Below are 25,840 nucleotides of genomic sequence, written 5' to 3'. Positions count from 1 at the left end.
AATTTTGAAAAAAACTTAAAATTTCATAGGGGGGCTAATAATTTTGTCCTCAACTGTATATCAAAATACTGTTATGGAAGGCAGGGCAACATGATATCATGCAAAAATGCATAATATACATAACAGTCTCAACACATAGTGTTATAAAACTGGTATGAAAGTGCAAAAGAGAGTTGAGGCAAACTTATTTATATTTATTTATATATTTTACAGAATCACTTGTTAACAGCCAGAGACAGTGAATGTCCTGCAATTAAACAGCGTAAATGTGCATTTGAGAGGGGGAAAAAAGGGTTTAAATAGAGCCAAAACAAATTGGACATTTTCCCACGTTCATGTCAACCAAAGGTTTCAAATAATGGCAAAGCAATTAAAAAAATGAACTGAAGTCTGGCTTAAAATGTGACAGTGAGTAAACAAAGTAAACCATCAGTCAATTTTTACATGCTTCACAAAAAGTTGTGCTAATGGCAGTGAAATTAAGTAGCACCGTTTTCAATAACCGATTAATTTTTCAATAAATTAAGTAATTTTCTAACTAAAAATACCAAAAATTCCCTTCTTCCAGTTTTGTTTTGCAAAGTTGTGACTAATATATTTTCAAAATATTCAGATCCTTCACAAATATCTGAGAAAATATTATGCAGATTTGTAGTATGATTCACAGAAAAAGAAAAAACAAAGTCAAGCAAATTTCAAGCCTCTTTATGGTAACTACTTTACTACTCATTGAAACCAATAACTTAATGGAGGGAAGGAAAGTGTGTTACATATATGCAAGTGCCATGGTATGCTCTTGAAAATTATTAGCCCACACTGCAGTAAACAGATATAACACAGAAAAACCAACATTAACATCACAGTGATTCGTTCTTGTGAGGTTCTGACAGTGTGCTGTGTAGCTGTTTTTTAGAATTTGTCAAAACTGACAGCACAAGCCAAGGTGACTGAGGTCAGTGCAATCAACACTCCCACACCTTCAATGACAATGCCAATGTCTTGAGGTAGCTCTTCCCGTGCTCCCCCTTCCTTTCAAATGACAAACATGGCCATGGTGTGCTGCTGCAGGTCCTTCTCCCCAAATCCCGCTCTGGAGTCCTACAAATGGATACATGACACAAACACAAAAACATCAAAAGCATCACTTTGTGCTATTATGCAGCAACCATGTACTAGTAATAATATTGTGGGACTGTGACAATATCTACCATGCATGGTAATTTTTCTTGTAAAGCTTGCAGATTTAACAAGGGGATTCAGTATGTAGCTAATAAATGATTAATTTTATTGTCATTAATTTATTTTTTTTTAAAAAGGACTGCTATAGGCTGTTTTGTTTTGCTATTGTACATAGATGAATCATTCATTGTCCAAGACAATTTAAGGCAACTTTTGCACATATTTTTTGTTATCGAGAAAATTAGAGATACTTAAAGTAAAAACAACTTTTTTACCAGTGGTAAACACTGTACAATCCAGATTATCGTTAAGGGATATTGTTGTAGTCATATTTATCTTAGATTGTTTATTTTATTTTAAATATTATGATAACTATCATATCATATGACTACGAATTTGATAATATTGTACCATGAATTTTGGTATCATTACATCACAGCTGGTAAAATCTCCCTTTAACTGCATGGCTACACATCTGGGATATTTCATATGTCAAGTCATACCCACAAACTTATAACAGTAAGACTCTTTCAATTCATTTCTATTATATTATTTGTCCCAGAGAGCACTTTGTGTTCCAGCAAGTGTAAAAAGATAATAGAAACACATAAAGCACGAACAGTATGACACAAAACCATACAACAGTTGACATGAACCTGTACACCTATACACAAGCTGCTATATTCAAGCTGCACAGGTGCAGATTACTAAGTGTCCACCATAACTCCATAGAGCCTATAATAATTCTACAAGTGACAACATCTCCAATAACGTAACAATTTCCAGTGTAATATACAACACCATCAGCAGGTCACATTTACAATAATGCAGCATCAGGACCAGCACCATAAGGCTGATGCTGCAATACAGCTCACAAGTACAATGTGTACTGTTACTGTCGCCATGTCATCGTCATCAGCATCATCATACTGCAATACAACATGTACTGTTACTGTCGCAATATCATCGTTGTCATCATCATCATCACAGGTAATGGAAAACCAAAGCAGTTACCTCCCTCTGCTGTTAGTGTTTAAAAGATGAATGGAGACAGGAAAGAAAGAATTTTTATACTTATTTTTTGGCAACAGGTCTGCTTGGGCGTAGTGGTGTAACCTGTAACTAAATATATTTACTCAGGTACTCTTTTCCTCTCATGCCACTTTCTGCTTATACTACACTACTTTTCTTTGACAGCTTCAGTTTCTGGCTTCTTTCTAAATTAAGATGTTTGCACACAAAACCTATGAAAATGGACAATTGAAGCTGGAACTATTAGTCACTAAATGATTAAATTGGCAACTCTTTTAAAATAATTTAAGCCATTTTTTAATGAAAAAAGAAATCATGGTTAAAAATGTTTGCTGCTTTTTCTTTTTTAAATTTATTTTTAATCACTCTTAATTCTTCTGTGATATCTATTTCCTTTTTTTTCCTTTTGTATTTATAGTCATATAATCATGATTGTGCATTACAGTGCTGATGTTTCACATACATTTTTAGAAAAGGAGACAAGGCAAACCAAAAACAGAGGAAAACTGGCTTAGATGTCTTTAAGTTATGAAATAATGTAAAATTATCTGTTGTAATGCTTGGAGTGGGGTAATGTTTACATTTCATCTGCTTCATGTATTTAACAATTACAAAGTTGTTGATAATTTAACGTGAATATTATGTATCCTTTTTTGTGCATAAATACAGACATCAAGATAGTAATATTAGTTATACTGTCACAAAAAAAGTTTAATAAAAATGTAATCTTCAGCTAAAATCATTTAAACGTATTGTAAATGTTAGAGGGAAACATTTACGGTGACATGATGCTGATGATCAATAAATGTCTTTATAAATGTCTGCTTAAACTTTAAAGGGAACAGTGACATTGAACGCATTCAAATGGCCAATAAGAAAATTCCTTTCAAATACGCCAGACCAGTAGAGGAGTGGCTACAAGAGAAAGGTAATTTGTTTTTATGCTTATCTGTGTTCACTGAACTGATGATGTGTTAAAACCTCATCTGGAATATAATGAGAGTGTGCTCACTTCTCTGTGACGGTTTAAATGATTTGTGTGATTGAGTTTGAAATGAAACATTTGATTTCAGTTCTTGTTTTCTGTGATACTCACTTCAACCGTGAAGATAGCACATTAATGTAGGTCTTTCTTTTGACTTTATCTGACCAAATTATTTTTTTCATTTTTTAAAAGTTTTTAAGGTAAACTTAGAAGCATGAACATAAATGTAAACCAACGCATGCAACTTAATTTGAAATTTCATGTGGACTAAAAATTCATAACTACCTAATGACCAAAATAAATGTAAATAAATGAACCAATAAATAGTAAAATAATTTAACATATAATGAAAAGTAGTATTATGAAATGCTTTTATAAATGTACATGCATCGTACACGTGGAACAACCAGCGCAGAGATTATGTGCGTGTCTTAAAGCTTTATTGATTCAGCAGTGCAAAGTGCAAATATGCTGACCAGAAATAAACAATAGTTAATGGATAAGACCTAATTTTCACTGAAATACCAACAACTGGAAGCCTCATTTGCATGATCTTCCCACATGGTTGCACTTCTCCTACCGCCTGCGCACCATGTGCTGGGCATCAAAACCACACACGATCAAGAAAAATGTCTAGGTTAGCGGAACCAAAATGTTACCAAAATGTTAAAGTACCGCCTGCGCTGGTCATTCCACAAAAATAACACTCTTAGTCTTGTTGTAAATGTGTAGTGAAGTTAAAAAAAAGTATATGCGAAGGTGCTTTTCCCTGTTAAAAATATCTTGCATCTGGATGTCTCTTGTAGGACGGCAGCTTACAATTTTCAACACTCAAGCAACAGTGGCAATTGGTGGTAGTGATCACGGCCGACCCTTTCAAGGTCAACTCTCTGGCCTTTATTACAATGGCCTCAAGGTGCTGAACATGGCTGCTGAGGGCAATCCCAACATCAAGATTAATGGAAGTGTGAGGCTGGTAGGGGATGTGCCCAGTGTGGCAGGCTCAGCCAGGACCACAGCAATGTCTCCTGAGATGTCCGCTACCTTCGTTGAGACTACAACCATGATGTCAACCACCACCACACGAAAACACAGATCCTCCTCAACTGTACAGGTATGGACACATTTTCATAATAACTGTACACAGATATAAATACTAATGTGCACAGGACCAAAGAATTCTCACTCTCTGACTCATCAGATACTGATTCTTAGTCAGTGGTCGTTTACGGCAAGCTATGATGCTCTGGTACATCTGCAGTGTAAGTATTAGACGCTCGGGGATGACATGTCAGTTTACACTACTTGTTACACACATTGTGTTTTTTTTTCTTTTCTCTCAACACATCCCAAGTCATCAGATATTGCAGCTTTGTCAGTGGACTTTTGCGTCTGAATATTATGTTTTAAGTATCTTTCTGCATCTGTTTATGTTCCAGAATGCCGCTACTGTGATGTTAACACAAACACATGGGATGATGCTGCACTTAACTATATTTACTCAACAACAGCACATGGCAACTAACACATAGGATTAGGGGAGGGAGGCACATGGTAAGGTGTAGAAAAATCCCCATCACATTCAGATGGAAAGCAAACACTGAACTCTCGCATCAAAGTCCAGATTTGACCCATCCACCTCGCCTCCCACCGACCCTATAGCCATCCTTGTGCTCCTTTTTGGAGCAGCTGTGGCTCAGAGGTGGAGTGGATCGTCTTCTAATCAGATGGTCAGCAGTTAGATTCTCAGCTCCTGCGGTCAACATGTCAAAGTATCCTCGGGCAAGATACTGAACCCCAAATTGCTCCCGTGAAAGTGCTTTTAGTGGTCGAAAAGACTAGAAAATTGCTATAAAAGTACAGTCCATTTACCATTTATATTATGTGATTGTTGGCAATGTTTCAACCTGAGGCCATCCTTTTGCGTTTCATGTGCACACAAGTTGTGTCCAGACGTGTTCCAGCCTGCCCTACACACACTTTCTTGCTTTTTATCCTAAAAATTGACATTTTTTAGACCACCATTCAGGCTAGTCGAGGCACTCATCCGGAAGTCAGTTGCTCCGCCGGCAAAAGTAACCCGCTCGGCCGCACCTGGCCGCGTTTGGTTGCCTTTAATCTTTACTACACATACTCTATGTGCTAGTAGATCCGGGTATTTTATATATTTCTAAACCCGGAAAAAGAGCTTTGTCTGCCTCATCCTAAACCCCCAGGAAGTGTGCGATGTGTCGATGCAAAATTTACATAGTGGCCGAAAGTGGAATTACACTGTTTGAGTCAGTCACATGATGACACTGGCCCAGAAAGACTTTTCCCCATCGACTAACATGGGGAAAGAGACATCTGTAAATCAGTAAATCATTTTTTGTGAGTGCCAAAACCCGCCAAGTCTTCTATCCCTGTCTAGATGCAAATCATCCAGTTCTATTTTTAGACCGCCATTCAAGCTAGCCGAGGCGCTAAACTGGAAGTCGGTCGCTCCGCCGACCGAGGCCCCACCCCAATGGCTGTATCCAGACTTCACCATCCATGTTTTTATCGCCTCCGACTCCAGCATCTATGGGAACACAGTACGCAGGTGAAATGGTAATATCAGCCCCTAACTGGCGAGATGCAATGATGCACCGTCACTCATTACGGTCTGTGTCCTCTGATGCAGCGAAAAACCACCGATCCAGATACATCTGCGCCGAGTTTGAAAAGTGGACATAATAAGCAAAAGATAAATAACAAGAAGAAACCACTGAAAAGTTTTCAAAGACATCTACTTCTGCCACTGTCTACTGTTTACCTGTTCTCCTGCCTGTCTGTGATGTTGCATGGACAAGACAATGCACACAAACACAGATACACACACACGCAAGCTGACTGAAAGGCCGACTTGCTCTTTCAGCTGTAAGTTCAGTGGCCGTGGGAATAAAACATAAATAAATAGATACTAATCACAAACTATACAGTGAATGCATTTCTGGACATTCACAATATCCCCTGCTGTTAAAAAAAAAAAAACAAAAAAAAACACCTTTCACTTGGGACAGAGGTGGCTGCTGTGTAAAGGTATGCTTTTGCTAGAGGGGAAAGCAGAGAAGGCGAGTTTGAAGAACTGAGTTGGTGATTTCCCACTCCTGGGTGACTCGTGTTTCTTTGGCACTTGTATTCATTTGGGTGAGCGGGATTGCAGCTTGTCACTGTGGTTTGGCCATGTAGTTGCTGTTAAAGAGGAACATGTGTATGCAGGGCTGACCGGAGCTCCTCACTATGATGCCGGCTCACATGCTGCATCATGTTAGTTGTACGCTTTATGCAGTTCAACACTCTCTTGCAATATTTCTCTGCGCATCTTCCGGTGCATCTTCTCTTTCGATATCACCTATCGCGGAGCGGACGTTGAATACGTAGTGACGTGGAACGTCGGTCAAGCAAAGTCAAAAGTAAATTCTGCCCTCTGCTGTTCAAAAAGAGTATTGCGGTTCATTTTTCATCTCACCAATTTGAATCTCAACATATTTTTTATCAATTTTTAACGGCCTCACGATGCATCGTTACATCCCTAGTCAGCAATGAACCAGGGAGTGGTCTGGGCAAACGAGACTGTAAGTTTTCCGGGAGGCAATGACTGCGAAGGGAGAGGAGAGACAATAATGGTTTGATTCACAGAGTCAGCTGGGTCAGAGGTAATCAGGGTAGTGAGGTCTGTAGTGTTGTTATTTTTAATATTTTTAAAGAGATAGTCAGATGCTTTTTAGCTTAGAAAAATGGGATGTGAGCCAGGCTTGGGCATTTGTAAAATTTCAGTGAACAGCACACTTAAACTCTCAAGGAATGAGGATATAGCGACTTTCAGCCTTTTAGACTAATCAATACACAATAGAAACCCACAAAATGTTAAGAAAAGTAATATTTCTACATTTCAACACCCTTTTGGAGGGAAAAGCAAACAGGGAGAATAATACATAATTACAGAAATATGAATACATTTTAAAATGAATAAATAAATATGTAAAATGGAAAATAAAATTTGAAATTAAATAAATTGGGCAATTAATGTGCAAAGTGGAAAATAATATATAAATAAGCAAATAAATATTAAAATGAATAAATTGATAAATAAAGGGGGAAATTAAATGGGAAATTAAAAAAAATCAGCATTTTAATTTATTTATTGATACATACACAAACTGGAAATCTTTTTTCCCTAAAGATTTTGACTTTGAAGTTTAAAGAGGAAAATATTATTTTAAAAAATATATATTTTATTGTTATCACAATTGATCAATAAGAAAGTGCACATTAAATGCCACTGGACAGCGTCAGGTGAGAATGCAGCCTGACAGAACCAGTTGTAGTGTGATTATATGCCAGTGGATGGCCAGAGGGCAGTGGTCGTATCCACATGAAACACTGCACGCAGGTGTCAGGTTGAAATGCTGCCAGTAACAATATAATACAGGGGCTTCAGCACCTATTAGGTGGGTGGAAGGCGAGTTGGATGGATCCAACAAACCCTGAACTGTCATGAGGAAGTCCGGTGTTCACTATCCGTCTCAATGTGATGTGTCATCCCACCATGAGCATTTGTTAACATCATGGTAGCGACATCCTGGAATATAAACAGCAGATACAGTAGGATACCTAAAACATAATATGTAGATGCAGAAGTCCACTGCAAAGCGGCAACATGTGACGAGTGGGGATGAAAACGTGTTGAATAATTTGGTCACGTCTCAACAATTGAGCGTTCTCTATGACAACTGAGCGAACTCACATCAAATAAGGGAGACTGTGAGATGCAGGAGAAAGCACTGATAAAGAACATGAATAAATGAAAAGTTTAAAGCTTTTACTTAACTTTAACTACTGTTTACAAGGTTTCATGCTCACCTTCTAACTTGTGTATGTTTCCCCTTGTCTTTCTTTGTCTTCTTTGTTTTTTTGTTGGTGTTTGGGGTATCTTTGCTGTGTCTGTGACCTCTGATGACCGACCTTCTACTCATAAAGCATACGGCAGATGACATTGTCTCATCTGCAGAGTGTTCGAGTGATGATGAAGACCTGGAGGAGTGTGAAACTAGCCATGCAGGTGGGCTAGGTTAGTTTGCATTTGCTTGCCTTTTTTTTTGTGCTTTCACTCATCTGCACCAGAGGATCAAGGTATCCTCAGAGCATCACCCCCCCATGGTTATCAAAGTGTAACTTCATACAACCAATGCAGTAACAGTCAGCATAACTGCACTGCACATTACCCAATAGGAGGAGCTGGATTATTAAATGCAAGGCACACATTTAAATTAAAAAAAGTTGAACTGGCTCATCGGTTATACAGATTCAAATTCATTTAGTTTCATTCGGTAACCCAGAGAGCCATTAATATCATGAGCTATACTTGCACATGGGGTCTTCCAAAGTGGTTAACATTGTCACCAATATACATACAAATTTTGTCTGCTTAGAGTAATAATTAAGGTTAGTACATATCATCACAAATGTGCAAAATTTGTATGATGGTGAACCATGTTCTCTGCACTGATGCTGCAAAATGTTACTCATTGTGTTTGAGTCCACTGCTCCTGCCATTCTCTGCTATGATAATTGAAACAATACATTTTGACAGTCTTTTTCTTTTGTTTTTTTTTCAAATTAAATGCAGAGCGTTGTCTAGACTACAGTGATGTTTTGTTTTCATTTGAGTTTTTCCATATTGGCTCATGTTGGTTCATGTAATAGAGAACAGATATCATTGAATTTCTGTGTACAAGTTTTTCCTTTTTTGAGTCATACTTTTGCTTTTAGGTGTACTTGTTATTCTGTCTTTTTTGTATCTAAATATTTAAAATTCTTAAAGGTTTAACTCTTGTGATAAGTTAGAGAATAAGTTTGAAAGAATTTGGGAATTTCCATATTTTGGTAACATTATTAATGTTATGTGGTCATTTCCACAGTTAAACAGTCAGACTGTCACACACCTTTCTGAAATGTATGATGTTTGGAAACTTTTTAGAAATGTTTCTCAATCAAATTTTGTTTCTGTAGCCCATACAAAAAAAAAAAACAATACAGCAACTCTTCAAACATAACACTTATTTGAATGGTCTCATATTAAATTCATGATATCCCCTAAAACAGCAAACACAACGCCTTTAAAATGCTGCTGTTTGATGTAAATGGCTGTCAGCTACAGCATTATGTTCATGTTAGAAAGAAGACAAGCTGCTCGTGTCCTGTAAAAGCCTTTACAGCAAAACACTGGTGAATATTATACAAGTAACAATTAAAACAGTAAAACATTTACACTGACAAACTTGCTTATATACTACATTGTCAGAAAACAATTAAGTTTCACCAGACGTCTAGCTCCCAGATAATTGCAGTTAAAATGTTGGTGAGCTATTCTGCAGATCAAAAGCTAGGTGCACTCAATTTAGGTGAGTTCTGCTCTATGACATTTCACAAAAAGCAAATCTTTTGCTTTCTTTCAAGCACAAACAATAGATTATTCAATTTTTGTAGTCTAACAGTGTGTTCACGCTGAACGTGAAGTGAGCACTTTACATGTCCATCCCGGAAAAGGGCGCTTCCCTCCTAATTCGCTCTTTCTGAGGTTTCTTAGTCACTGAGATGGTCCAAGGACAGAGGGATGTCATATGCTGTAAAGCCCTCTGAGGCAAATTGTGATTTGTGATAATGGGCTGTATAAATAAAATTGAATTGAACTGAATTGAACTGACACACATTCGTCACAAAATCCACACAAATTCCAAATGGCAGTTGATTTCAAAGCATAAAAATGAAAAATCTTCAAACTTGTGGAGTTGTCATTTTCTGCTGTAAATGTACTTTAACAGTATACAGTTAAATAGAGTGTTCCGACCTATCTGACATTTATGCTGTACTTATTTTGTGTAATTTGCTGCTTTGCTATCATTGTTGATAAACCAAAACTACAACTACTACCACTTTTTCTTGATGGGCCCTTTTTTAATAAGGCTTAAAATTAACCACTTCAGGCAGCATTTGCTAAGTGCTGTTTGATTTTATATATGTGGTGCCAGTTTTCCACCCAGTTATCGTAAATAAACATTGTGAAACAACCTCTGAGGCTGAAAAATGAAGCCAGTGCAGAAGGGGCAAAAACTGCAGTTCATCAAATGCCCTCCAAAGGCTGACTCCATTATAAAATGCCCAGCTTTACAGCAGACATAAACATGATTACACCCTGGTGTAAAAAACTGGTTTGGTTTCTGTCAAATTCCAACATTCATGATAACATTCATGACAACTGTAAAAGGAGTGAAAGTCACCTCTTCACATTTCATTAAGGTCCAAAGTTACGCATATTTAAGGATGGGCCACATGAGTGACAGGCTATCTGCAAGGCATTGCTACAGCAGCAGTCCAAAAACTAATTGGTGGCCTTACAATGGCTAAGTTCATTATCTATACAAAGTTAGCTGCCTCCCCTAATTAGTTAGTAAAACCATTAGCACAGCTGTCAAGGGCAAACTTTCACCAAAATATGCAAAATACTCCCAAAGCACTCCAGAGGCAATATTTGTATGAGTAATTTGATGCAAACATTAGCTTCTTTTTCGGTGTGAACACAGCGCAATTCCTAAAAGTTAAAGGTAAAATTCCCAATTCTTCTGCGGCCTACCAGCAGGTTCTTCCTTTTGAAGGTCATTCCCATTTTTTTTCAAATAGCATGTCAACGATTAGCATTTGAATTGGTTTAAAACTGTTATGTGTATCCTGAAATTCATGGGAATTTGTGAAGAAAGACAAAGACAGGGCCCCGGTCATCCACTCATGTGTTTACACAGAAATTCACACCATTCTAACCTTAACATCACTTTAACTTTGACAGAGGCATGCTTTGATGTAAAATTTCCTTTGTTTGCTATTTCCAATTTTGTTTTTTTTTTTCTATATTTTGTTATCAAGACATCATTCTCATCAATTCGCCATTCATTTAAAAACCACTGTTGTATTTTGGCCTTGTGCAGTATGACATTTGGTGGGTGATAATTGTTTCCTCATATATGGGGTACCATTTGTGTCATGCGGCTTTAATGAAAACATCCATCATTTGGTTTTCAAACCAAATAATGTGCAAAAAAATCTTTTCTTACCAGCACCTTTAGAGTCTTGAAAGGGAAAAATTACATAATAACCACAGCTGTATATGAAGACTGTTGTACCCTCCTAATTTGTCAGGTAGTCTTCCAGTCCCTTGTCTTTCTCTACCACCTAACTTCCTTCCAATGCTATATTACCTTTGAAGTTAATGTTATGTAAATGGCATAAAAAGATTTTTTTGTCAAAACTTCTAATATTTTACACTTTATTTTTTCTCTTAAGCAATCATTGGTATCACACACTTCAAATCATTCTCTTCAGGGTGACCGCTGATCATTTCTTTGCATGCTTTTTGATCCTTGACTCCATGCCTCCATATTTAAACTAACTTGGTTGCTTTGTCTGAATTTGTGTTTAAGTTGTAAACCGTTGTTTTTTTGGTCCCAGCATCACCGAATGTCATCTGTCTTACCCAACACCATCTTTATTTTGTCATTGTGGCTGTTGTCTGTCTGGTTTGTGTGGAGAATTTATCAAGTGATTCTGTTCTCTGTTGTAATTCTGTCGTCTTTTCCTCCCCTGTCAAACAATTTCATAAGATGGCAAGTAGAAAGGTCTCTTGAATAGCTAAAACTGCAAACTCTATAATATCAAGTTATGCATATATTTTGGAGACCATAGATATTGTGACTCATATGACACTCATACATAAACACCCTATTAGCAATAGTTTTCCTGCTGATGTTCAGGTTAATCTCTTTTATGAACTCAGGAAAAGGTGTGAGGTCTCCATCACTATAGAGTCTCTGAAACTTTGCTGCCTCCTCTGGCCTCTTCTACTCTTACTTTTCATCAACTAGCTCCATAAATTTTACAACATCTGCTTAAAACATAGCGTTTAAAAAATAAAAAAATAAAAAAAAACAGTGCCAAATTAATGGTGGAATTGTTGTCTAAGATCTGTCAGAATAATTTTCTTAATGAAATAACAAATGGCAGAAGGATCAGATGGTTTAGATTAAGTCTTCAATAATAGCTAACAGCTAACAGCTAATTTTAGCATGTATGACAACTGTGTGGAGAGGTTGGGGTACATTTTATTAATGCATAAATTTGCACATATTTAAAAGCAGGAACACTTGAATGACAGGCTGTCTGTGAAGTATCGCTATAGTCTATAAATCAGATTCACCCCTCACTCCTCTACAGATGTGTTGAGTATATGGACAAAGATTTCAAGAAGAACCAGATGGCTCATAGCAATGACCTTTGTACCCCACATTTTTTACGCAGTACCCCCACAGGACTCTCCAGGGGACATGGGCAAAAGCTTACTCCAAGTCCACAAAACATGTAAACTAGACAGGCAAACCCCCATGACCTCTCAAGCCCTGCAAGGGTAAAGAGCTGGTCCACTGTTCCACGACCAGGACAGGCTTCCCTGTCTTCATCATCTTAACTTTGACATTTAGTTGGAACTTCTGTTCCAGCACCCTGAAATTAGCTTTATTGGGGAGACTGAGCAAGGTGATACTCTGATAAATGAAACACGCTCTCAAGTCCTCTTGGCCTGAAAGGCCTCAGTTGAAATTCTACTTCACTATTAGTGTACACCAGGGAATTAAGTTAAAGTTGGAATAAAGTTGTTGCCATGACAGGTACCAACGACCTTCCAAAGACCTTCCATAAACTTTGATCCCGTAATAAAAACCAAAGCCAGTTCCAAAATTTTCACCACCTTACAAAAAAATAATAAATTTAGGACATGATTTCTACTAACACATTCTGTGCAGGCGTATTTTGGAGGAAGACAGTCTTGCTTATTATGTCAAATCAGCCGTTGTTCTAAACTGACCCTCTGCCTCATATCAGCATTGAGATGACTGTAAAGAAATAAAACAAAGATCAAAACTGAATAAACAAAAAAACAAAACACTATATCTGACACATGTAGGTCTTTGTTTTTTGGACCACAGTAGCAGAGACAGACACAATTGAACCATGAAAAGAAAACAGGTTTAATGTTCTGGTGGTTCGGTCAGTAAAACGGGTAAGTAATAGAATCTCCAGAAATACTAAACACAAAATGGTGGTGGCTGGAGACAGGCTGACCACGATGAAGCTGGCAACACTTGGTCTCCATTTATTTTCTAGTCAGACATGCCATCTTATGAAATTCCCTTTTGATTGTATTTTTACTTACATGAAAAAACTATCTGGGTTGCATTAAGCAAATATATAATCATATGTCAAAAGACACTATGGGGTTAAAGCTGGTATACGTAACATTTTTTGGTCAATAAATAGTCTGGGTCGTGAGGTTATCGTAACATATAGAAACCACAGCTGTGGTTTGACAGTGGCTCTTGTTTCAAACTAGAGGGCCTTTCCATTAGCACTTTTGGTTGTGCCAAGTCAACCCATGCTGCCTTGGTTTGTATTTCCATGAACAGTTTAACATGCCAAGTCATGCCTGAGATAGACCATCTCTGGGCCTGGGCCAAAACACACCAGACCGCCTCCAGTCATGTTGCAGTCACATCAGATGGGCTTCATTACTATTATTCAACATCAATATTCAGTGATGTTTCAGCAACATGTTTAAGTATACTGCTATGCTGTTGCCTGGCATAGAAGACACTTCATTAGTTTCAACTGTGTCTCACTGTGTCTCAAAAAATCCCAAAGACAGTGATTCAGCCATACATGTTTAAGCCTCAGTCAGAATCGCACTCAGATAATGACTCTGTTGTGTAAGAAAAATTGGCGACTACAAGAGTATCAGAATCGTAAGCGTAGTTAGCATCTTTTATTTATTTACGTTGTTAGCTTGTTAGCAGCAGTGGTTGACACAAAGTAAATGGTTGTAAAACATTTATTTGCTACAATGTTACCGTGTGTTTAAGTTGGTCCGGTTTACATTCCCAAACTGCACATAATACCATATATAAAAATCAGATAAATAAAACATAGAAAAAAATTAAATAAAATTGGATTCAATTTTCTACAACAATTTTGGTCATCAAATCATTTTTTTGTCTTTTTATCTATAAGTGTCTTTTCTCTAATTTTCTAGTTGTGGAATGTGGGATTAAAAAACAAAAGCTCAAAAAAAAAAAAAAAAGATTTGTCTCTCCGTGCCGAACTCACTCTGACTGGCCGGTTAATGTTGCTTGTCTCGCCTATCATCTTGTCTGCATTCAAGGATTACGCCCTGTCATTGTCTGTTGTCATGGGGAAGACTCTGGGTTTATGTAAATCTACAGTATATAACTTAGGAGCCATAAATAATGATTTTACCGTATTGCCCAGGATGAAAAAACTAAATATACTAGCCTTTATAGCTAATGTTAGCCTTGTTATGCAGTGATTCCATGCTTTGTAACGTCAGTTCAGTCACGTGAAACTGATCCAGTGCACATGTGGCCTAAACTTTTAAATCTTTGCCATTTTAACTTGTCCCTTTTAACTGGATGTTGCATTGTAGATATCGGATGCTTTGGTTTCAAATGATTTAAATCATAAGTGTTCAGAACTACAGCTGACAGCGTGAGAAAATCCCCATCATCGGCTCTCCCCAGTCTGAAAGCCTGGGGAAATTCCCAGTACCTGCTTTCACCAGCCTGCCTCCGCACAACAATAAATGATGAAAATGACGCCAATTTGGAATTGATCTTACCGGGGTGATTCATTCACAACGTCATCTTTGGCCCTTGGTGGTAAGTCTCCCTTACATTTCTCGGTGTTGGTAATTTGCTCTCTCACTGCTGCAGGCTCCATATGGAGCCCAAGCGAGTAAGTTCACCGTTTTTCTGCTCACCATACTGCAGCCTACAGTTCAGCACGGCTCCTTGTCTACTTTTTCTTGGTTGCTGGCCCTGGTCTTCTCTCTACTTAAGCTTCATTGGTAGCTCCCACAGTAGTGATCACTGAGCTAAAAACTGAACTCCAGTCGATTGAGCAGCTTACTGAAGATCTCCTCCAGCGGCCGACAGAGCTATGTTCCCAGCTGAACCTTCTTGAGCCAGTGGGTTGCCAGTGGCCTGGTACATCTGACATGGCAGCAGCTCCTGGTGATGTTCCTTGGCCTAATTTCACCATATTCCCCCTTCTGGGCGTCCGTGGTTGATCGAAAAAGGCTCTCTCTTCCTCCCTATGACTCTATAGGTACCGGTGAAGATGACCTTCCACTCTTCAACTTCTGCTCCCCTCTGGCTGAACTGTTTGAAGATGCCCTCCCCTCTATACCACTTCCTGCTGGCAGAGCAGTCCGTGACCAGCCAGCTGTACCCTCTACCTGCAAACATCCCTGTTTATCTCCCGTGCAGAACTCTCACTCTGCATCAGTTCTTGTATCATCTTTATCAGGCACCCCACAGCCACCTATCTCCAGCTCAGTGCCCCCCCATCCCTCACTATAATACATCCATACCCCACTCCTGCACACTTCAGTCCAGAGGCCCCTCCTGCTCTTTTGTCCTCTCTGCCTGTACCTGCACTGCTGCCCTCTACCATGTGCAGTAGGAGACCTGCTGCTATTTCAGCAGCAGTTCCTAATCCTCAGGACTATCCTGGTAACCTGGCCATTTATGACGGAGGATGTCTTGTCTCAGCCAGACATTCTTGTGATAGGCGACTCCATTGTCAGGTTCATTAAGCTTCCTTGTGCTGTTACTAACTGTTTCTCTGGCTACAGAACTTCTGATGTCACTGAACAACTTCCTGCTATTCTGGATCTTTACACTTCTGTCCACACTGTAATCACGAATGTTGGAGCTAATGATGTAATGTCCAGATAATTGGTCAAGCTTAAGTCAGATTTCAAGTCCCTGCTAACCACTGCTGGGAGCCTGGGAAAAAAAAAAATTCTCTCTGGCCCCATCCCATCGCTGGGTAGAGGCTCTGAGTATTTTAATTGCCTTTATAGCTTACACTGCTGGCTACAAAACTTTTGTATAGCTACTGGATTTGCTTACATAAACAGTGTAACTAAGTTCAACGTTCTCTGGTCTAGAGCTGACTTTTACAAAAAAAGATGGTATTTGTCCAAATAGACAGGAGGTGCAGCAGCTAACTTCAGGTTGTACTAATACCATAGATTCTCTGGACTGACAACTACCTACACTTGCATATAGCTTGTCTAAATGCTGTTCTGTCTCTGATCCTTCTTGCATACCAGAATCTGTGCCCGCAGCCTCTGAAAACACTAATACTGTTGCTACCTGTAATCCTGTTCATGTTATTAACTCTCCTGTTAATGATCCTGTTATTAATTCTGATCCTACAATGCCTCCATTCAGCCCACTTACATTTAGAAAGAGAAATTGATTGGGATTGGTTGACCACGCCTTCTCCTAAACAGCTGATAACACACATCACAGCAACATTATACGACTCTTCTGAGGAAGACTGCAGGATGATAGCAGTTGAAACATGTCAAAGTAAAATTTAACAGTCTTTAATACTTGTCTGTGAACAAGAAACAAAGTAAAGGTTATTGAGGCAGTTTTTCTATCCATTTTAGACTATGGAAATGAAATTTACAGATGCTAATTTATGCTGCCTCTTCTATTTTGAAACTACCTGACTCTTTATACCATTCTGCTCTCAGGTTTATCACTGGGGATAGCTACAGCACCCATCACATAAGGATGGGTCGTCCTCACTGGTGGAGAGACACAACTTTCACCGGCATCTGTCCATATACAAGGCCGTTATTGGTGATCTTCCACCTTATATGATGGTGGGATAACCACCACACTGTTGGACGGTCCTGTGGATCTTGCCATGCTCGTGACTGGCTTGTACCTACAGTACCTCGAGTTAACACTGAACTTTGTCGAAGTCTGCTTTTAGCTTCTCTGCCCCCCAAACCTTGGAACATGCTACAAACCACTCTCGATTCACGTGTATCCATTGGTCAGTTCAGATCTTTGATAGCCAATAATTCTGTCACAGTCTGCAACTGTTTTATATGATTTTCTATCTTCTCTGATCTCATTTTAAAATTTAAATATTTAAATTTATTTTAACTGTATTGCTGTAATTGCTTTTTAATGAATAAACACTTGCAGATTTATCCACTGCACAGATTAAGACACAAATTCAGATGGTAAAAGACTATCAGTGTAAAATTAATTAGCTAAGAGGTCCCTTCCTTGGCCCAGGTAAATGCAATCTTTGAGTCTTTGAGGAATATGTGTTACACTTCTCTGAATGTTTCTGTGTAATGTTTAGTATATCAGCAAAAACAGTTTGTCCTCAAAAAGTCCTGCAAAATTTATGAAAACATGGTTTCATCTTCTCAGCTTCTTCTAGGAAAATCTAGGGTTGCAAAGTGGCTATCTAAGAATGGTTCCTGACTTTCTGACATGAGAAACGGGTTTTAGCTATCTCCTCAATCTGTTCAACCATGCATGGCCATCAGAAATAACTTCTTGCTATTTCCTTCATCCAAACTTTGCCACTGTGTCCAGAGTGGAGTTGCTGCAACACTGGTTTGTGTAGTGATGGTGGAATAACCACCCTCCTCCCCAACAGCAACCATCCAGATTGCATTGACAGCACTGCCCCCGTGCACAGGGTATGGTTTCAAAGGGCTATCATGCTGCTGGAGAGGCTCTTTGCAGTAATGTCCAAGACAGTGGACAAGGAAGGGTTCCTGTGCGTAGCCTTTCTCTTTTGTGTAGCTAAAACATGAGCATTATCCACCTGGCTGAAGTAAAAAATGTTGCTGTGTGCAATTCTGGTTTAGTGACATGGAGTGTTTACCTTGATAAACTGTCAGTGCTGCAATGTGAGTCTGCCTTAGGATATTTCTTGTCGTACAAATGTGCAGACAACAGAAGCACCTAGAGTTGTAGACGGCTTGCAGCAAGATCCAGTATTCTTGTGTGTGGTCAGAGTATGGTTGTTGGGGTTTGGTGATCATTTGGGAGCATACATATCTGGCCATATAAGTACTGATGGAATTTACCAATCTTGAACATGATGCTAAATTCTTAATGCTCAAGCTGAGCATAGTTTGCTTCTCTTTTGTTATGAGTTTGTGAAGCAAAAGCAATGGGTCTCTTGTCCCTGTTTTGCATTAAATGTGAAATAACTGCACCCACTTCATATGGGGATGCATTGCAGGCCAGCTGAATTGGGAATGATGGAGCAAAGTGTGTCAGAACCTCTGACCCCACCAAAAACATCCTTTGCTTTCTGCAAAGACTCTTGATACGCTTCAGTCCATTTCCATGTTTTGTCCTGGTAGAGTAAGTCATGTAGTGGTTTCAGTAGTGATGCCAGGTTTGGAATGAATTGGCTCTAGTAGTTTATCAACCCCAGGAAGGAAAGCAAGTGGGGTGGCGCACGCATAATTGTTGGATTTTGGATGGAGTTGTGTGCAAGCCTTCATCATGAAAAACATACCCAAGGTATTCATTGGAAGACTGGAAAAAATCACATTTTTCCTTGCAATCCCTGATCCTTTATCTTTGAAGAGAAGCATCTGGGTAATGAGGGTGTTCTTCATTAGTGGCTGCAGTGCAAAGGAGATTGTCCAGATAGCACTGTACTCCCGGCAGTCCTCTTAGGATTTGGTCCATTGCATGTTGAAATAGTACTGGCATTGAGGTGATGCCAAAAGGTAGCCAACGGTACCTGAAGAGACCTTTTTGTGCCTTAATAGTGAGAAGTTCCTGTGACTCTCACCTATATATGCAGGTAAGCCTGGCAGAGATATATCTTGCTAAACTTTTTTTCCCCTGCTAAGCCCAGCAAACAGATTATCAATATAAGGGAGTGGATACTGTTCTATCGATAGCACAAATTTAAATCTTACCTTGAAAACCCGACATGTCCAGACTCCTCTGTCCTTCTTTAGCACTGGAATTGACTAGAGTATCCAAGTCAGCTTCCACATTGGGTCTGATAGCACAGTACCTGTCTGGCCTTCAAAAACACTGGCTTGCTACCAGGTTTGACATGCATCTTGGAAACACCTTATAATGCTTTTCTAAAACAAGCCTGCAAGTCTGTGCAACCTTTTGATATCATACCTATAGAGTGGTGAAGGGATGACGTATTTTTGTAGGTCAACCATCAAAAACCTTATGGGATTTTGGAATGGGATTTTTGATTATCGCCAAAAATAAGCTCTGTAACGACCACAAGTTTATGATACTTACACGTTTTGTTCAGCATGATAATCTTTACAGATGAACACCACTTTTGTGTGTTTTGAAGCATAAATAAAATCGCCAGAAGCAAAAAGCTATTGTTAGGCTATAAACAAACTACATCATGGTCGCATGGCTTGAACCTCACCACCCCAAATCGATCAACTTCACTGTAAAAACAAGTTAAAACACAATTGAATATATTATAAACAGATAAATCTACAAGTTTGAGTGCAACTGTTGCTGTAAAGCTGTAAAGGTGGACGAGTGCGTTGAATGAGTTACGTCCCCGATAAACACTGAAGTCCAATTTAGCCACTTATTAGCAACCGCCTTTTTTAAGATGGGTAAAACCTTTAAAGTTCAAAAATTGCGTTTGCACGGATGTATTTTCTGTTGCAGAACAAATGTCTAAATATCTTTAGCCTATGTTAACAACAGATCTTATTTAAGGCATTTTACCAAAACCCATTCAAAAAACCCATAGACTTTGAGATGAGGGAACTGGAAGTTTTTAGGACCGCTTTTTAGGACTCATTACTTTACCACTCTATTGTTTGCCAATCCAGTCTTCATTTCTTTAGCCAGACATGTCCTATTATGGAAGAGTAATTCCCTTTCGCAACATCAACAGGACTTTTTTTCAGTTTGGCAGTGGTATTACAGTGATGTCAGTCATCTCCTTGGTGGGTGACGGCTATCCTGTGTCTGTTTTGAACAATGTGTCAGATAGTCGCAGTAAAATGTGCCTTGAAAATTTCTAGTACTGTTTAAGATTATTGAGGTCCTTGATCCAGTGTCAATTTGTATTTTTACTGGATGTTCCTCCAGCCCAGACATGGCTCAGTAGCCATCTGAGCCCTCATCTGCATTTAGTACCTTGAGGATTTATTCTCACCCCTTCCTCATTAGAATCACTATTAGCTGATTTATGTCATTGTTCAACTGTATGTATTTTCCAATTTCTTGTTTCCAGACTTTGATGGTTTCTCTGTGCTTTTTATTCCAACAAGCATACTCTACATGCCCATTTTTGCCACAATGATGACAGTTTATGTCATAACATCAGCATGCAAATGCAGGATGCCCTGTTTTTCCACAGCAAAAACACAAACCTTGGTCATTTTGCCTATCACTACTGATCTGACGCACTCAGCTTGTTGCATGTAACTGCTGTGCTTCCTTTGATGCCATTTCCATAGTTAAACAAATATTTATGGCTTTCTCTGACGTCAAATCACTCTTAGTAAGTTTTTTTTTCTGCACAGCCTCATTCCTTAAACCACACACAAACTTTTGATCGATGTGTGATTCAGTGTCTCTCTGAATTCAGTGTTCAGCTCATTTCCATTATGCTGCAACAAACATGATGACAGACTCAAATTCCTCTTTGCTGTGTCTGTGCGCAGTTACCAGAAGTTTTGGTGAAAAATGGTGGTTCAGTGTATCAACCATTTCTTTGTAAGTTTTTGGTGAGTGGCTTCACTAACTACAGCAGGTTGTGCAACAGATTAAATGTTTTTGGGCCCATTAGGCCTACACTTGTGGGGAAATGTGGGGACTATTTTGTCATCAGCAATCAAACTGGCGCTGCAATGAAGTAGTCAAAGCACTCTGTGTAACAGGTCCACTCATGCTGTCATCAAAGGGTTCAATATTGCCGATAACTCCAGCCGTTTTCTTGGCTCCTAGTTACATTCTGGCTTATCACCTTAAAACTTAAACTTAACAGTCAAGTTAGCCCTCTCCTCCGATTCGCAACTGGATTTCTTCCTCCCATAGCTGCTTCATGGCATCCTTGTGAGCAAGGCACTTTAGCAGGATGATGTGCCTCATCCATGCTTTAAATGAAAGGTTTGCCTGCTTTTCTTGGGGTTCTTGTGAACCTATCACCTCACGGGGGCACTCTATAAAAGGGGATAGTCACAGCCTCCCCCTCCCTCTGGCCACTTCCAGGTCGCCTCGCTCCTCTCGCTGTCACCGATGCAGATGCTCCCTTTGGCTGCAAACTAAGCTAGCACTGCTAGCACAAGCCAGCAACAGCACCAGAGGAAAACAAACCGTCCATTGCAAAAAACTTGCCGTTCTCCACTCCAATGACATGCATAGATTAAGATGTCCTCGCCAATTTGTTATATCCTGAGGACTTTTAGCCCCACCAGCTTAACAGTTATTAGTCAGACAACTACCGTGAGTTCGCCATTTCTTTTCAGTCTTTAAACTTGTCATGGACACACACTCACATCAGTCTTAACAGTCAAGTTAGTCCTCTCCTCTTATTTGCAAATGGATTTCTTCCTCCTATAGCTGCTTCATGGCATCCTTGTGAGCAAGGCACCTTTAGCTACGAACTAAACTAGCACTGCCAGCAGAAGCCCACAACAGCACCAGAGGAAAACAAACCGTCCATTGCAATAAACTTGCCATTCTCCACACCAATGACATGCATAGATTCAGATGTCCTTCTAACCAATTTGTTATAGCCTGAGGATTTTTATCCTCACCAGTTTAACAGTTATTTTTCAGATAACTACCATGAGTTCACCATTTCTTTTCAATACTTAGCTAACTGCCGTGCAACATCTTATAGCATAACACTTACATTTCAAACTACATAAAGCAGCAAAGGACAAATACACCAAATATACTTGAATAAGGTAGTTACTGTAAACACTTGCCACAGCTTCTGTAAGACAATGCAATTAATAAAAATGTAATGCTGCCTTCATTGCTGTCTATCATCTTGTTCTGAGTCCAGTACAAAAGTAAGGTTAAATTAGAAACACAGGGATACACACAACAGGGATACTTTGCTGACTTTCAATCAGCTTTGTATTAAAACAGTGTGAGTAGTATGATTAACTATAGTAAACCTCCCTTCATCTAACCAGTGGGTAGAAATCCAGTAGCTGGGTAAAACTCTGCCAAATGACACAAACTGATGTTTTGCTGCTGCCACCACTCTGTCTTAGTCGGACAGAAACCTGAACATTCACACACTGCTGGCACCTCCACAAATCAGTGCAAGGCAGTCTTGTTGACACATAAGAACATCTGTCTGTTTCACATTTGCCTTGCTTTCAACTGCAGTATATCATGTCTTACGTTTCTTCTTCTGTGGTCCCAGTAACTGTTGCAGTGGACTTTGTCAAGAACCTGGTGAACTGACGGTAACAGGACTTGTGATATCGAATCTCCATGGCCATGCAGTCTTCATCTTTAATATGCAAAAGAATCCCAGTGTCTTCCTTCATCTTGGCAGCTTTCAGCAACAGACCTTTAATGAATGAAAATAATTACATGGTGTCTGTCTGTATTTGTGTGTATATACAATATGCACACTCACACATGCTGCATATAGAGTTATAGCTACAGCTAATTTTCAAGTCCTGTCCCTGTTTGGGACAACACAACATACAAAATTACAATCCTATAAAAACACAATATACTGTACAAGTATTCTATATGGTAACAAGTACAACCTAGCCAACAGAATTACGTCAAAATCATCGCAACTCTAAACAAAGTGGAATAAACTTACAGTCACACACAAACACTATATATAAGTAAGTCAGTGTGTAAGAAAGAGGGAGAGACAGATTTTTTTTACACACCTGCTGATAACGTCTGTGCCACTGAAAGATGATCCTTTGTGCGTTTGCCTGAAATGGTGATGTATTTATCAACTTCCTGCACAAGGCAGGCAGAACAGGACCAGAGGAAGCCATAGGTAGACCCATCCTGGACCTTAGTTTCTTTCTCGGGGATTCACTTGTTGATCCAAGGGTGCTGCCAGCATCACCTGTTAGCACTGACTCGCCTACCTGTGTTTCTTTGTCTGGATGCTCTCTTTTATGTTTCTCTGCTGAATCCAAGAGCTTTTTATCAATGAATCGTCTGTAGCATGTTGCGTGAAGCCCAGCATCTTGGGGAATATTGTCAAAATCAATAGTGATACTGTGTTTATAAGTTTCAGCTATGGTCCTGCTTTCACCACTCAAACAAAGCCATCGTTCGACGCACTTTCTGTTTTGTCAAAAAATCCTGTATTACTTCCTTTTTGACGGATATCAGGTGCATATAGCATATTTCTGAATGATTTTTTAAAGTTTTCGCCGTGTTTTCCTCCTCTGAACTGCTGGAAGACTGCACCTTGGTCGCTACCATCTTGGATGTTTTGTGCTCTCCTATTTGACCAGCAGGTTACATGTGACTCAAACCACAGCACACATGACAACAATATCATTACGCAAGTAACTTAAGTAGTACTGACTTCAAACACTGATTTTATAAAAACTGCAGGATTACAAATGGAGAACTTTTGCCCTTTAGCTTAGGACCAATACATCTTTGTAACTGAGTAAAACGATCGTAGTGGCCCACATGTCGGAACGGGATGAAACGATACGGCTTTCACCTTATGGTCTATAAAGCAGTCAAACTAGCCAGTGCTAATCAAATACAAATTAAGATTCTGTTAGCGTTTTGCCTATTTCTCTGCTAAAAATGTTTTCAGAAACATGTTTTAGCTTAATGTTTAACTGTAACACCAGACTGTTTTTTTGCTGGCCGGCCACCATTGTTTCACGTTTGAGTTCGTATTACATCACCACTACCCAGCAGGAGCGTTTAGTGGTCTGCTTGTGGGGCACTGCATTCCGGTAGTTTAATTGTAGTAGTGAGTATTTTTATATTCCAGCATTGGTAGTTTTACTTCAGTTAAGGATGCTAGTACTTCTTCCACCTCTGGACCGAATGTTACAATGTTTGGCTTGTCAGTAACACACAGAGACATTCATCCATGATGGGCACACTGCATAACAAGAATAACAATAGCTACAGGCTTGCAGCATCCTGGGTAATCAATTTATAAAGCTCCCAGCATCTCTGCTTTATAAACACAGTCTTGAGTTGGTGTCTCTGACAAACATGCATTTAGAGAAAAAAAAATGAGACCCTTCTGCAACAGCGGGATCTGTGCATGGCCATGACTGAATATAATCCTTGAATGCAGGTGTGACGCCAATCAATCAGACATAAATAGAGTTCAGGGCTTAGCACCCGCTTATTCAAGATGCCCAACAAATGGAAATTATATTGTTCTGTTTCTCCAGTTCTCTATTTTCTATCCAAAATGCCACGAATAGAAAATTCAGACAACATATCTCAATTATGAATTTATCTGACAAACAAATACAGTTTTAGAAAATAAAGTTAAGTTTTCTTAATTTTCTGCAGTGGTTAGCATTGTAATCTCATAGTAACAGGGTTGTGAACCTGCTGCCCAGATGGAACCCCTCTGAAGGGTTTTGCATTTTCTCCCAGTGTCAGTGTGGTTCTCTCCTTGTTCTCCTGTGAGTACCTGTCTCTTGCCCAAAGTCCGCTGGGACACATAATGAATTAATACATTTTTTTTTTATAAAGAAAATTTTATGGATAAGTGAAACAGGGACAGTGTTTGGTTAAAGTGCAGTCCCTTGTTTTTTTATGTTTTTGCCCGTATTAGACCATAATTGGCTTTCATAAAAGTCAGTACGTTTCCATGCAGTGGAGCTACACCTATAGCTCAATTAGGCCATTTAATTGGATTACTATCCTTGCCCCAGTATTACACACACACACACACACATGTATATATATATATATATATATATATATATATATATATATATATATATATATATTTATATCTATATATATGTGTGTGTATATTCCCTCTTTCAGCTAGTGGCTACTGGACCTTCTTCCAACTGACCTGTTATATCACATACCAGTCAAGTTAGCAAGCAGCAAATGGGTTTGTTTCCATCTGTGACAACATGGATAATTTTTTCGCACTATACATTTTGTACATACTCTACACTTTACTTGGTACCTTTGTCTTGTATTGTTTTCTTCCTTTCTTCTTCTTCTTTTGTTTTTCCCGCCTGTCTTCTCATATTTATGCTGTTTGACATCCGGGTCAAAGCCTGGCGCCAGGGACTATGGCGCATGTGCAGAACATCTCAGCCAGTTCAGGACCAGCTAAGGCATATAAACAAAAGAGTAAATTGACCCCCAACCCATTATTTAGGTGTGTTAGTCTGACTACGAGAAATGTCATTTAGTATGATTTCAGTTGGACTAACATGTTTACATGACTTTTAAAAGTCTAGTTTTTACCTGACTAACACAATAATTTGACTTTTTTCTGACATCATGTAAATGTACTGAGTGACATCCCTGAGCTAGCCTAGCCAAGGTGCATTTGAATCTGATTTTCGGAAAATGCAAAGACACCCCCCCCCCTCCAGTGAAAACAGCTCTCTATGACTACCTTTGCAAAGATACAGGTCGGTATAGTCAATGTTGTGGGACATAAGCAGAAGAAGCACACATTTTTGAGTGGAGGTTAACTTTAAAT

At 39.0% G+C, this 25,840-nt stretch overlaps 1 protein-coding gene and 1 pseudogene across 1 annotated transcript in view; one reads left to right on the top strand and one right to left on the bottom strand.

Annotated features, from left to right (window-relative positions):
* Window positions 1-25,840, top strand: part of LOC121953201 (neurexin-3a) — a 169,730-nt gene that overhangs the window by 135,276 nt on the left and 8,614 nt on the right. Inside the window, exons 17-19 of the mRNA XM_088087962.1 lie at window positions 3,050-3,139; window positions 4,003-4,310; window positions 8,198-8,288. Coding sequence (XP_087944088.1) covers window positions 3,050-3,139; window positions 4,003-4,310; window positions 8,198-8,288 — 489 coding nt within the window. The remainder of the gene's footprint in view (window positions 1-3,049; window positions 3,140-4,002; window positions 4,311-8,197; window positions 8,289-25,840) is intronic.
* LOC148187575 (uncharacterized) lies at window positions 14,387-25,055 on the bottom strand (annotated as a pseudogene).

The sequence above is a fragment of the Plectropomus leopardus genome, chromosome 14 (genome assembly GCF_026936395.1).
Source record: "Plectropomus leopardus strain MGB_pleo_1.0 chromosome 14, ASM2693639v1, whole genome shotgun sequence".
Classification (NCBI taxonomy): Eukaryota; Metazoa; Chordata; class Actinopteri; order Perciformes; family Serranidae; genus Plectropomus; species Plectropomus leopardus.
Note: the sequence above shows the minus strand (reverse complement) of the source record. Positions and strands in the feature narration are given on the sequence as shown.